Raw genomic sequence first — 14,110 nt, forward strand, 5'->3', positions numbered from 1 at the left:
GTGACAAAAAAAATGACAAAAATGTGACAAAAAATGACATAAATTTGATAAAAAATTGACGAAAAAATTTAAAAAAATGTGTCAAAAAAAAATGACAAAAAAAGTTACAAAAATGAGTTGAATACCCAACAAAAAAATGATGGAAAAAAAAATCTGATGACGTGAGGAAAAAGATCCTCTCGGTTCAGGCGGGAGTTCAGAGGTTAACGTCACCTCTACAGCAGCTCTGTCTGTTCTGATACTTCCAGTCTTCTGCATCACTGTGACGTCATTAAGCACACTGAGTTCATACTGAAAAGTGTCCTAGAATAAAAGCATTGCCCTGCATGAGCTACAGGGTCAGCGGCTTTTAGACACAAGCGCCGCTCACTGACCCAGTTCGAGGCGTTTACTGTCTGTCGTGAAGCAACAATATGGTGAAACATCTGCCCGCCCCGTCCTAGATCCTGACGCTCCTCATGCCTCACTTTTACTTTGTCCTGTTTCCTGAATATACGCCGCTGCGGTAAAGCTGTGGACCAGAGGCCGGCGGTAAATCCAGATGTGGCCGATGGAGGATGAGTCTAATCCAGGATCAGAGGAGCTTTAGAGGACTTTCAGGGTCGTCTTCAGTGAGATATCGTCGAGTATTCAGTCATATATCCAACAGAGGTCGACCGATGTGGGTTATACTAAGGCTGATGCTCACATAATTATATTTTTGCTGAACTGTGACAGCAGGGGGCACTGTGTTTGAGGAGTATAAGGGTGATCCAGGACATTCATGTACTTCAGAGAGGATTCCAAAACAAAAACAGACTCTTATGGTTCTGAAATGATACGCAAAAACACAGTGGGAGGAAACAGTAAGTACTGGATTCTGATGTGGTCTTTATTCAAATCAAAAGAATGATTAACCTCTTAACTCCCGCCTGAACCGAGAGCATTTTCTCCAGTTCAGCTTTACCCAGATCCTGTAGGCCAGTGTAACGCCTCATTTGAAAGATAAGACCTACAAAACTCATCTAAATGCATCTTTTTCCTCACGTCATCACATTTTTTTCCCGACTAAATTTAACTTTTTTGTACATTTTTTGTCACTTTTTGTCACATTTGTCCTTTTGTTGTCAAATTTTTGTCCATTTTTTGTGACATTTTTGCCACTTTTTCATCATTTTTTCATCATTTTTTCATCATTTTTTGTAAATTTTTTGTACATTTTTAGTCAATTTTTTAGTCATTTTTTGTACATTTTTTTGTCCTTTTTTGTCAATTTTTTGTGACATTTTTGCCACTTTTTCATAATTTTTTTGTCAATTTTTTGTCAATTTTTTGTCAATTTTTTGTCGTTTATTGTACATTTTTTTTGTCCTTTTTTGTACATTTTTTGTGACATTTTTGCCACTTTTCCATCATTTTTCCATCATTTTTGTCAATTTTTTGTCAATTTTTTGTCAATTTTTTGTCCTTTTTTGTCAGTCTAAGTTTTCTCACTTTTTTGTCATTTTTTTATCATTTTTTTGTCAATTTTTTGTCAATTTTTAGTTATTTTTTGTACATTTTTTTTGTCATTTATTGTACTTTTTTTTTTGACATTTTTGCCACTTTTCCATCATTTTTTCATAATTTTTTGTAAATTTTTCGTCAATTTTTTGTCTAAGTTTTCTCACATTTTTGTCATTTTTTCATCATTTTTTCGTCAATTTTTTGTCCTTTTTTTTGTCATTTTTTTGTCATTTTTTTGTCAGTTTTTTGTCTAAGTTTTCTCACTTTTTTGTCACATCTTCATCATTGTTTTCGTCTCAGTTCTGTCGCTATTTTCTCACCTTTTTTCCAGAAGCTTTCGGACTGGGGTAAAGCCAAATGTGCTCGGTTCAGGTGGGAGTTAAGGGGTTAAACAGTGTCTGCCTGCACTAATACCACCCGAACCTTTACAGTTGATCATATTTTTATTGACCAAAACATGTAAACATTCACAGGACAGTGTGGCATAAGTAAGTGCACCCCCTGAATCTGGCTGATCTTTGTAAAGAGGAATGGTCCAAGATTCATCCTGGTCTTCGAGGAGACCGAGGCATGGATTTGTTTTGCTTGTGCCGTTTCCCGCCTCCGCAGCTCCTCCTCCCTGTTGTTGTTTTGTCGTTAGCTTTAGCCTTTAGCCTTTGACCCCTGTGCTGTTAGTTCAGCGCTGGCTCATGAGTTTCTGTTGTGTCGGACTCTGGCCTCGGCCTCTAATGTCACGCGTGTTTCCAGAGGTAACATTATGTCACAGCGAGCGCAGAGGGCAGGGACATTCCTACAGCGCGGGGTCGAGAGGGCGCCCCCTGCTGGAGCATCACAGGGTTTACTCATGACGCACATGGAGGATGATCGAGGCGGAATGAAAAGAAAAGCTGCTTTTTCTAACGGGTCGAATTTCAAAACAAACTGTTTAAATTCATGTAAATGATTCTGATTTTAAATGTTTTGTTTCCTTAATCTTTTAAGAGGAAATACAGGGGGTTTATGGTTTCATTTTATTGATGAATGAGTTACCAAGACTATATTCACAGCGGATTTTGGATTTCTTGTTTAGTTTTAAAATAAGCTGTTTTTTAGTGGAAAAATTTGTAAAAATGTAATTTTCGCCTCATTTTTTGACATTCAAAACTCAATAAATGGGGCTTTAGGGATTAAATAATAAAAAATCCCTCTGAAAAAATCTTCCAAATATTGTTCAGTCCAAGGCTGTAAAATGTGAAGTCTTTAGGTCCGACTGACGTGGACATAGTGTCGCCACAATGACAGAAACATGTGTTTTGAGAAAAAGGCCCTTGAAATTGTGTTCTCCCATATAAGTCTATGGGGGAACATTGAATCAGCGCAATATTTAAACATGTTATTGTGAAGATTAGGCATGTTTTCTGTTTCCGGGTGAAAGCTTGTATGTTCAGAGACCAATTAGGCCCAAAACCTGAAAACTGAAAAAAAAAAAAGAGTTTTGCCTGTAGTGTCTCCCCTTAAGGGAAATGTACATTTATTTGATCAAATTTACTGCATTTAATCAGTATTTATTTTTGACTTTTCAACACTATCTTTGGAACAAGCTATTTTACATGAATATAAACAGCTCATAAAGTGATCGTAACATTACAACTTGTGTATTAAATTTAACCGCATTTCATAAACTTAAACACAAACATTTGGCCTCTGCATCAGTGGTTATTTTATTACACTTTGGGTTTTTGTATCATAGTTTCTGACAAGGCCTTCATTAGCGTCCGTTAGCATAAACATGCTCACGTTAGCTGTAGCAAACTGTTGCTTGCAGGTTAAAACTAACTCAGTGATTGAATCCTCCGGGTTCAGAGCTTCAAAGTGACAGACAGCAGGTCCACAGTCTCTTAGATTTAGTCAGTTTTTAAAGCGGTGAGAAACAAAACAGGTGTCGGTTCAGTATCGGATATTTGTAGCCAAAACCCAATATATTATTCTAGTATCGGCTCCGATATCTGATACCAGTATCAGATCACTGCATCCCTACCTTTAATATATTTTTCCTTTGACTAGACCAGGGGTGTCAAACTCATTTTGGGTCGCGGGCCGAAATTCAGCTCCCACGGCGGGTCGCGGGCCACATATAATAATATATATATATAAATGAAAAATATAAATATTATTGTAAATTATTAATAATAAGCTGTGATTTGTTCAAAGCCCCAACTTGACTGTAGCTTCATTAATAACAACGGCTCACACTTGTATTGCACTTCACAAGCCTGTGTCACAAGTTTCTACATAGTCGTCATTATTCATTCACTCCACACTCGGTGGTGGTAAGCTGTTATTAAAGCCACAGCCGCCCTGGGGCAGACTGTCCATTTACCACGTGGCTATATCATGTGTTGTTCATATCCTGAGCGCTTATGTCAGTGCCCTGTGGAACTCTGTCCTTTTTTAAAATGTATTATTTAATGCCCCCTAGTGGCTTGAATGAGCATTCTGGTTATTCTTTAAAAAATCATAACTCCGCACAGGAATGGGCTAGAGACATACTTTTTTCCTTCATACTCTGGAATTTATGCTCTACAGAGCAGGGGCCGGATTAAATCATCTCGCAGGCCGGATCAGGCCCGCGGGCCGTATGTTTGACACCCCTGGACTAGACTCAACTATTATTAGGGGGACCCGAGAGAGACGGGACTATACAGAGTTTAAAAATGTTTTCCTCCCCCCACATGTTCCTCCATGTCCTCATGTGTAGAATGAGCTCAGACCTGTTCACCACAACTGCCTCAAATCCTGCACTGTCGCTCAGAAAAGTGTTATGTCGGGTCTGAAGTGCCGTCATGCACGAGTTTAATATAGAAGGTGCAGTTACACATATGACCTGAGGTGGCAGTAGTGCGTAGAAAATGACCAATTTGCATCTAGTTTTACTTTAAAGGGGGCCGTGATGTCCAAAACTTTGGGAATGGCTTGTGTAGCGGCCAAAATGCCCTGTGCAGTGTCCGCTGTGGCTGTAGTGTTTTAAGGCGTCTCGGACGCGCGTCTTCCAACAAAGTCCATGAAAAATACTGTGTTCCAAAAGAGGTTTTATTGGCATTACCTTTAGCCATCCACAAATACACAGCTTCACAGACAATAAACTCATAGACACGGTCGAAAAACTGTATACCTCTACACTGCAACACCTGCATGCCCGTCCCTTCCCCCTTATATAGGGCAGGTAATCAATCACAAATGATACACACAGCGCCACACAGTGGCAGGAGGCTAAAGGACAGATCAAAGCATATATGGCTCCAACACACCGGCCCCTTAATTGTTTGAGCCTGGAGCGATAACAATTAAATACAAATTTAATATGGAGCCATAACAAAGCTTGACATTCTGTACGTTTTACATTTCTTGGGAACACATTTTCAAACAAACCAATTATCCACAATCCAAAAATCTTGTCAATACTCAACATATTTCATAACTAGCATTAGCATTCCATCCTTGTTACTTTAGAATAAATACATACATTTCCACCTTTTTCTTTTGAAGGCTTTGTAACTCTTTAGTTGAAACAGTTTGTGGGCTTGCCAACCAAGCAGTAACAAAGCAAAAAACATCCATGCAACAGTACATTTTACAGAGTTCCTTGACTCTCCAAGAGTTTGTGGGGACAGTGCAACAACCGTGATGTTGTTCACTGCAAGATGATGGAAGTCATTTGTGGGCAGTGCATCCTTGGATGGGCCACTAACTAGCCCACGTGGCAGCCATTTTGGAACAGGCCCGTCACTGTCCTCCTCCACAGTGACAGAGATGGCAGTCTTCTCCGGCTCCTCGTCCTTAGAGCCTGCAAAAACCACCTCAGCAAGAGGCTGGTCAACACGTAACCTGCTCTCAATGTCCAAGTAGACTGAAGCCGATTCCACCAGGTCTACATCAGGAACCTGAACCTCCGGTTGGTGCTCAGGAGCAGCAGGTAGAGAACTGTGCGAGGATTCATTAGAAGTGTGCTTTTCAGTGGGGTTACCGGCCCCTGTATCAGTACAAGGAACCACCACTGGGACATAGATCTCCGGTCCTTCCCAGTCAATTTCCTCAAATTTACCTCCGGCCCCAGTATCAGCACAAAGAATCACCAATGGGACATAGATCTCAGGTCCCTCCCAGTCCATTTCTTCAAATTTGTCACCGGCCCCTGTTTCACCAGAAACACATTCTGCCGAGGCTTGAGTGTCGTTTGGTTTAGGCTGGGGCTTTTCTTGAGCCGTAGGCCTACTGGATTTAGCAGATTTAGGCCTATGTTTCTTTGAAGCATTTAAAACAGCCAGTTTTGCAGTAACCTCAGCTATTTTAGTTTCAAGCTCCAGTTCTTTTAATCTTCTTTGAAGAACACGTTGCTTAGCTTCAAGCTCATTTTGCTGTTCCATAAATGAAGCTTTAACCAATAGCGCAGCATGCTCAGCTTTTGCCTTCACAAGCGTAGCTGCCATCGAAGCTTTCATTTTCTTCAAACTGTCACGAGCGTCTTTATGTGACATTTCACTTTTTATTTTGTCATTTTTATATTGAAGTGGGTTGTGCGCAGTTTTTACAGTGTTCTTTTTTATAGTGCACACCAAGTCCCGTTCCCAAAGTCAGTTTTCTGTTCGTGCGCCATCATGGTCAAGTCATGCGCTTTTAAACGACCAAACTCGAAAAGTTATTGCGCGTACCAGTGTAGGCTTCAAACGCAAGGCTGGCGTCTCGCTGCGGCCGCTCCTTCGTGCTGCTTGCAGCCACTCTGCTGAGACAGTGGAGCTCCCGCGTCGACTCCCGTGCCTCGCCACCGCATAGAGAGGACGCCGTCCGTGTTCGATACCGTCCCCTTCCTTCCTCCTCCCGCCAACAGTCCGCCGGCTCGCCGTAGACCTCGCGACGATCTCCGCTACGGTAGTTGGTGGGTCCTTTACTCCAGGTAACCGTGCCGTGCCAATCACAGCAGGCGCCACCACGTAACGCCCCGGTGCCTGAGGGAGTTTTTCGACAAATGTAGCGGCCAAAATGCCCTGTGCAGTGTCCGCTGTGGCTGTAGTGTTTTAAGGCGTCTCGGACGCGCGTCTTCCAACAAAGTCCATGAAAAATACTGTGTTCCAAAAGAGGTTTTATTGGCATTACCTTTAGCCATCCACAAATACACAGCTTCACAGACAATAAACTCATAGACACGGTCGAAAAACTGTATACCTCTACACTGCAACACCTGCATGCCCGTCCCTTCCCCCTTATATAGGGCAGGTAATCAATCACAAATGATACACACAGCGCCACACAGTGGCAGGAGGCTAAAGGACAGATCAAAGCATATATGGCTCCAACAGCTTGTTTTGAAAATTAAATCTTTTTTCAGGCGATTCCTGGCCCCAAAGGGGAACCTATTGTTCATGTTTGTATTGTTCGGGGAAACCAGAGTGCACGGAGGAAACCACAGACATGAGGAGAACATGTCAACCTGACTGTCCTACTATGTGGCATGAAAATGTGTTGTGTTCCTCTTCTGTGCAGGTGCTGGCGGAGATGTGCCAGAGCGGATACCAAGACGCTCTTCGCTTCCTGGAAGACAACAGTAAGAAGCGTCTGACCCTCCTCCTCCTCTTCATCCTCCCTCCTCTCCCTGACGCCCTGTTCTCTCCTCCTCCTCAGACCTGCTTATGGTGGCCCAGCCGTCCCCCGGTCCCTCCCTGGCCGACGCCCCTCCCGGCGGCTGCTGCTGTGCCCAGGCGGAGAGCACCCGGGAGTGGGTCCTGCGGCGGCTGAGGCTCCTGAGGAAGCAGCACTGGTGGATGGACGAGAAGCTGCACCTGCCCTCCAACATCAAGAAAGGTATTTACGACTTCACAGGGTCCTGTTTTTTCAGCAGCCAAAGGTCAAGGGTCAAGTCGACACGTCAAGGAAATGAACCAGGGCGGGTCAAATCATTGGTCTCAGTAGAAATGTATTTATTTTCAAACATACTGTATGTTTCGTCAATTTTTCGTCAGTTTTTTGTCAAATCTTTGTCACATTTTTGCCACTTTTTCATCATTTTTTCATCATTTTTTGTAACTTTTTTGTCATTTTTTGTAAATGTTTTGTCCTTTTTTGTCAATTTTTTGTGATATTTTAGCCACTTTTTCATTTTTTCATCATTTTTTGTAACTTTTTTGTCAATTTTTTGTGACATTTTTGCCACTTTTTCATAATTTTTTCATAATTTTTTGTAACTTTTTCGTCAATTTTCCGTCAGTTTTTTGTCAAATCTTTGTCACATTTTTGCCACTTTTTCATCATTTTTTGTCCTTTTTTGTCAATTTTTTGTCATTTTTTGTCAATTTTTTGTGATATTTTTGCCACTTTTCCATCATTTTTTGTAACTTTTTTGTCCTTTTTTTTGTCATTTTTTGTCAATTTTTTGTGACATTTTTTCATAATTTTTTGTAACTTTTTTGTCAATTTTTGGTAATTTTTTGTACATTTTTTGTGATATTTTGCCACTTTTTCATAATTATTCCTTAATTTTTTGTAACTTTTTCGTCAAATTTTCGTCAGTTTTTTGTCAAATCTTTGTCACATTTTTGCCACTTTTTCATCATTTTTTGTCCTTTTTTGTCATTTTTTTGTGACATTTTTCCACTTTTTAATCATTTTTTCCATCATTTTTTGTAACTTTTTTGTCAATTTTTCATCATTTTTTGTCAATTTTTTGTCCATTTTTCGTCCGTTTTTTGTCAAATCTTTGTCACATTTTTGCCACTTTTTCATCATTTTTTGTCCTTTTTTAATTTTTTGTGACATTTTTGCCATTTTTTCATAATTTTTTCATCATTTTTTGTAACTTTTTTGTCAATTTTTTGTCATTTTTTGTACATTTTTTGTCCTTTTTTGTCAATTTTTTGTGATATTTTTGCCACCTTTTTTATCATTTTTTCATCATTTTCAGTCAGTAGAAATGTATTTATTTCATGTTATGTTGCACCCGTGTTTCACTACTGACCTCTTGTGGTCGAATGAGGAAATAACAGAGAGCGAAGCCATGTATTTAATCCCTTGACCTCCACCTGAACAGAGGATGTTTTCTCCAGTTTGGCTTTACCCCAATCCAAAAAGCTTCTGGAAAAAGAGTGTAAATATCAACAAAGCTGAGATGAAAACAAGGATGAAAATGTGACAAAAAAAGTGGGAAAAAAAGTGAAAAAAGTGACAAAATTTTGACAAAAAAGTGAAAAAAAATAGGAAAAAATTGACAAAAAAGAGAAAAAAAAGTGGGGAAAAAGTGAAAAAAAATTGCCAAAATTTTGACCAAAAAGTGACGAAAAATGTAGAAAAACGTGACAAAAAAGTGACAAAAAATTTGATAAAAATGTGACAAAAAGCGATGAAAATGTGACGAAAATGCAATGTATGTCTTAGCGTTCAAATGAGGTGTTACACTGGCCTGTAGGATTTGGGTACAGGTGGATAAAATGCTCTTGGTTCAGGCAGGTGTTAAGAGGTTAATTGGATAGAGACAGATGGGGACACGAAAAGTCGCAAAGAAAAAGCTAATTGTAAATAAAAGGATTGAAAATAAACTCTAGAAACTCCTAAATATCCGTACAGAAGGCACACACATTTTGTATTATATTTTGATGGAGTATGTAGTGACAAGACAACACTGAAACATACGTCATAGCCTATTGAATGAAATATTTGCTTTTCTATGATCCCTATGATATATATCGTCACAGGGCGATATGACGATATTTATCTGCGTCGTCCATTCATTTCTGATAATTGACACCTCGTCGGGCATTATCCCTTACATATATCGTTGTTAGATATCGATGTATCGAGCCGATATTTGGGGATTTTACAATATTAGCTATCAGCCGATCTAGGTTTCACTTGTATTTTTGATCAACGCACAAACTGCCACGGCAACAGTATGTTTGAGTCACCTAAAGCAGGGGTGGGCAACGTCAGGCCCGGGGGACAAATCTGGCCCTCCAGCACAGAACCTGTGGCCCTCAAGATGATTTTGAGAAACATTATTACACAAATCAGCGAGTACTTTCAACATTATTAGACTTAAATGCGAGGGAAAAAAGGTAGAAATACTGTCAATGCACCTAATTAGGTCATATATTATGTACAACACTGGCATTTGAAGGAAGTGCACTGGGAAAATAATAATCGTTTTAAGGGAAGAAATGACATAAATCTACTTGGATTAAGAGATTACATCTAAGGTTTGAGTAGATTTGTTCTGGTCTTCGATTAGATAAAACCTTTAGTAGTCGTTATTCTCTTAAGTCAGATAATTTTGTGTAATTTCAAGGAAAAAACAATAATTTGTCTGATTTCAAGTGGGTTTTATTCTTGTTCCATTGGTGCTAACATTTGTATCTTGGATTACTTCAAATTAGACTCGAATTCAACATAGAAGATCTTTAATTCAAGTGTTTTATCATTTATCTCCTTTAAGATGGTAGTTTTTCCAGTGTTGTGCTTTACTTTGGGCGAATAATCAGCGGCTTCGGCCCTTGGTCTGTTTACGATAAAGAAAATCGTCCCTCCGCCAAGAAAACTCGCCTACCCCTGACCTAAAGTAATAAAATATCGGACAAAAATATCGGTTGAAAGTATCGGCCAATCATATCAGCATTAGCCTTAGAAAAACCCATATCGGTCGCCCTCTAATCGTATTGGGGAGAACTTGAAAGCAGAAATAATAATGAAGGTTTCAGTTTCAGTGACTGTTGCAGCTCATTCCATCATATTTGCAGTTGTTTTGTTCTAATGGACTCTCTGGTTGTTTTGTTCTAATGGTCTCTCTGGTTGGTTCTCTTCAGTGTTCTGCGAGGCGTGTCAGGACAAAGCCGGCCTGTACTCCAAAGTGTCCGGGATGTTGCCGATGCGAGTGGCGTCCTACATGCTGCTGCCGTACACGCTCCCCGTGCAGTCGGCTGTGTCTGCGGCTCAGAGGTGCCTCCCCCACGTCACACACAAACACGTCCTGAAACACTGACCTGGACTCGTTTTTCCATTCAATTCTGGCTAAATTAACCTGTTAACTCCCACCTGAACGGATCCCATTTTCTCCAGTTTGGCTTTACCCGAATCAAAAAAAAGGAAGAAAGCGAGGATGTAAACGCAACAAAAATGTGACAAAAATTCAACAAAAATGTGACAAAAATTCAGCAAAAATTCAACAAAAATTTGACAATAATGTGACAAAAATTAAGCAAAAATGTGACAAAAATTCGACAAAAATTCGACAAAAAATCAACAAAAAAATGACAAAAATTGAACAAAAATGTGACAAAAAATCAACAAAAAAATGACAAAAATTCAACAAAAATTCAACAAAAATTCAACAAAAAAATGACAAAAATTCAACAAAAATATGACAAAACTTCAACAAAAATGTGACAAAAATTCAACACAAATTCAACAAAAATTCAACAAAAAAATGACAAAAATTCAACAAAAATATGACAAAACTTCAACAAAAATGTGACAAAAATTCAACACAAATATGACAAAAATTCAACAAAAAAATGACAAAAATTCAACAAAAATATGACAAAACTTCAACAAAAATGTGACAAAAATTCAACACAAAAATGACAAAAATTCAACAAAAATGTGACAAAAATTCAAAAAAAATGTGACAAAAATTCAACAAAAATATGACAAATATGTGACAAAAATATGACAAAAATGTGACAAAAATTCAACAAAAATTCAACAAAAATTCAACAAAAATTCAACAAAAATTCAACAAAACTATTACAAAAATTCAACAAAAACTGAACAAAATTGTGACAAAAACTCAACAAAAACTGAACAAAAATGTGACAAAAATGAAAAAAAAGAAAGAAAAAAACCCAAAAGGTGACACAACACAGCAACAACGCGAGGAAAAAGATCAGTTTTGTGGGTCTTAGCTTTCAAATGAGGTGTTACACAGCCAAAAGAGGACAGAATGCATTTGGTTTAGGCGGGTGGTAAGAGGTTAAAGGGATATTTCAGGATTTTTGACATAGGGCCTCATTTCCTTGTTATGATCAGGCTAGCTGATACCATAGAAATGTACTAGCCTAGCACTAGCCTAGCACCGCTAAACTCTTCAAATATAAAGACTGCATGAATTACCACAAAAAATTGTCTCCAGAAATCAACAACACTCTGGATAACTAGGAAATGAGGCCCTACGTCAAAAATCCTGAAACATCCCTTTAAATCCAGACATGCCGGCGACATCATGGATTAACCCTGTCCTGGTTGTGCTGCAGGTTCGTGGAGTGGATCCCGGACGTCCCGGCTGACGTGCGCTGGCTTTTCGGAGTGGCAGGAGACGTTTACAGACAGGCCTGGAGAGGAGCGCCCCCTGGTGACAACAAGTGCGTACGGAAGCTTTAGTTTTTTTAGCAAAATAAGACAAAACAGTGATTCCCAACCTAGGGCTGCTCGATTATTGAAAAAATAATAATCACGATTATTTTTGTCATAATTGAAATCACGATTATTCAAACGGTTATTTGTTGCCTTTAAAAAAATCCATCAAAAAAGTGACAAAAATCCATCAAAAAAATCCATCAAAAAAATGATAAAAAATCCATCAAAAAAAGACAAAAATCCATCAAAAAAAGAAAAAAATCCATCAAAAAAAGACAAAAATCCATCAAAAAAAATCCATCAAAAAAATGATAAAAAATACAGCAAAAAAGTGACAAAAATCCATAAAAAAAAAAGACAAAAATCCATCAAAAAAGACAAAAATCCATCAAAAAAAAATCCATCAAAAAAAATGATAAAAAAATACAGCAAAAAAATTACAAAAAATACAGCAAAAAAGTGACAAAAATCCATCAAAAAAAAAAATCCATCAAAAAAATGATAAAAAAAATCCATCAAAAAAAGACTAAAATCCATCAAAAAAAGACAAAAATCCATCAAAAAAGACAAAAGTCTCAACAGGCTCAACAGACTCCAAAACAGACAAAAATCCATAAAAAAAAATCCATCAAAAAAAATGATAAAAAAATCCAGCAAAAAAATTACTAAAATCCAGCAAAAAAAAGACAAAAATCCATCAAAAAAAGACAAAAATCCATGAAAAAAAATCCATCAAAAAAATGATAAAAAATACAGCAAAAAAAAAAAAAAAAATCCAGCAGAAAAAGACAAAAATCCATAAAAAAAGTGACAAAAATCCAAACATTAAAAATTAGGAAAAAAATGTGGTAAAAAAAACCCAAAAAATAAGTTTTTGAAAAAAAAAAAATTATAATCGATTTTTTGCGATTATGCTAATTTTGTAATCGTTTACTGTTGTAATCGAAATCGTAATCGAATTTCGATTAATTGCACAGCCCTATCCCAACCTTTTTTTTTGTCTGGCAGCAGGCTTACAAATATTTCTGTTTCAGTGACCCCGGCCTGAGGAAGTGCCTTACCGCCCCTCCCCTCACCGCCGAGCCACAGCGCCCCCTGGATTTGGACGCGTTACCCGCCCTGTCCTCGCTGGACCTCCACGGGAACTACTGGGAGATCCCCAAAGCGTCTCCGCCTTCCTCGCCGCACGTCCCGCCGTCTTCGCCCCAGCAGGTCTGCTTCTTCGTGGGCTCGCAGGAGGACACGCCCGGCCCGACCCAGGAGTGACCCACCCGGCCCAGGAGTGACCCATCCGGCCCAGGAGGGACACCCCACGGCCCAGGACAAACACAAAGCGCTTAAAAATACTCCGGAAACAGGACTAAGACATGTTCCCGGTCTGAACGGATTCTGTGCAATTGCAAGTTTTATGGAAGATTTTACTGTTAGGATTTTAAAGGACAAGATGTTGTTTTTAACTCTAAATGAAAAAAAAAAGTAATTGTGTTTTAAGACGAGTGCAATGTAAAAGGAGAGTAAAGGAACGCTGGAGTGGATGGACGGGAATGGGTGAAATATAATCACAGTGACGCCACAGATCTTTATCGGATTTGGAGTTCTACTGTTATTACAATCTGATATCCAGGTTATTTTAATCTGACATCCAGATTATTGCAATCTGATATCCAGGTTGTTATAATCTGATTTCAAGGTTGTTATAAACTGATATCCAGGTTGTTATAATCTGATATCCAGGTTGTTATAATCTGATATCCAGGTTGTTATAAATTGATATCCAGGTTGTTATAATCTGATATCCGGGTTGTTATAATCTGATATCCAGGTTGTTCTAATCTGATATCCAGGTTGTTATAAATTGATATCCAGGTTATTATAATCTGATATCCAGGTTGTTATAATCTGATATCCAGGTTGTTATAATCTAATATCCAGGTTGTTTTAATCTGATATCCAGGTTGTTATAATCTGATATCCAGGTTGTTATAATCTGATATCCAGGTTATTATAATCTGATATCCAGGTTGTTGTAATCTGATATCCAGGTTGTTCTAATCTGATATCCAGGTTGTTGTAATCTGATATCCAGGTTATCTTAATCTGATATCCAGGTTGTTGTAATCTGATATCCAGGTTGTTGTAATCTGATATCCAGGTTGTTGTAATCTGATATCCAGGTTGTTATAATCTGATATCCAGGTTGTTCTAATCTGATATCCAGGTTATTGTAATCTGATATCCAGGTTGTTGTAATCTG

General features: G+C 38.5%; 1 protein-coding gene across 1 annotated transcript in view; it reads left to right on the forward strand.

Annotated features, from left to right (window-relative positions):
* pnpla3 (patatin-like phospholipase domain containing 3) overlaps positions 1-13,465 on the forward strand; it is a 31,717-nt gene extending 18,252 nt beyond the window's left edge. The window contains exons 5-9 of the mRNA XM_079581361.1: positions 7,003-7,063; positions 7,141-7,320; positions 10,308-10,440; positions 11,754-11,861; positions 12,891-13,465. Coding sequence (XP_079437487.1) covers positions 7,003-7,063; positions 7,141-7,320; positions 10,308-10,440; positions 11,754-11,861; positions 12,891-13,122 — 714 coding nt within the window. The 3' untranslated portion in view covers positions 13,123-13,465. The remainder of the gene's footprint in view (positions 1-7,002; positions 7,064-7,140; positions 7,321-10,307; positions 10,441-11,753; positions 11,862-12,890) is intronic.
* Positions 13,466-14,110: the final 645 nt, after the last annotated feature.

This window comes from Gobius niger, assembly GCF_951799975.1.
Source record: "Gobius niger genome assembly, chromosome: 22".
NCBI classification, from domain to species: Eukaryota; Metazoa; Chordata; class Actinopteri; order Gobiiformes; family Gobiidae; genus Gobius; species Gobius niger.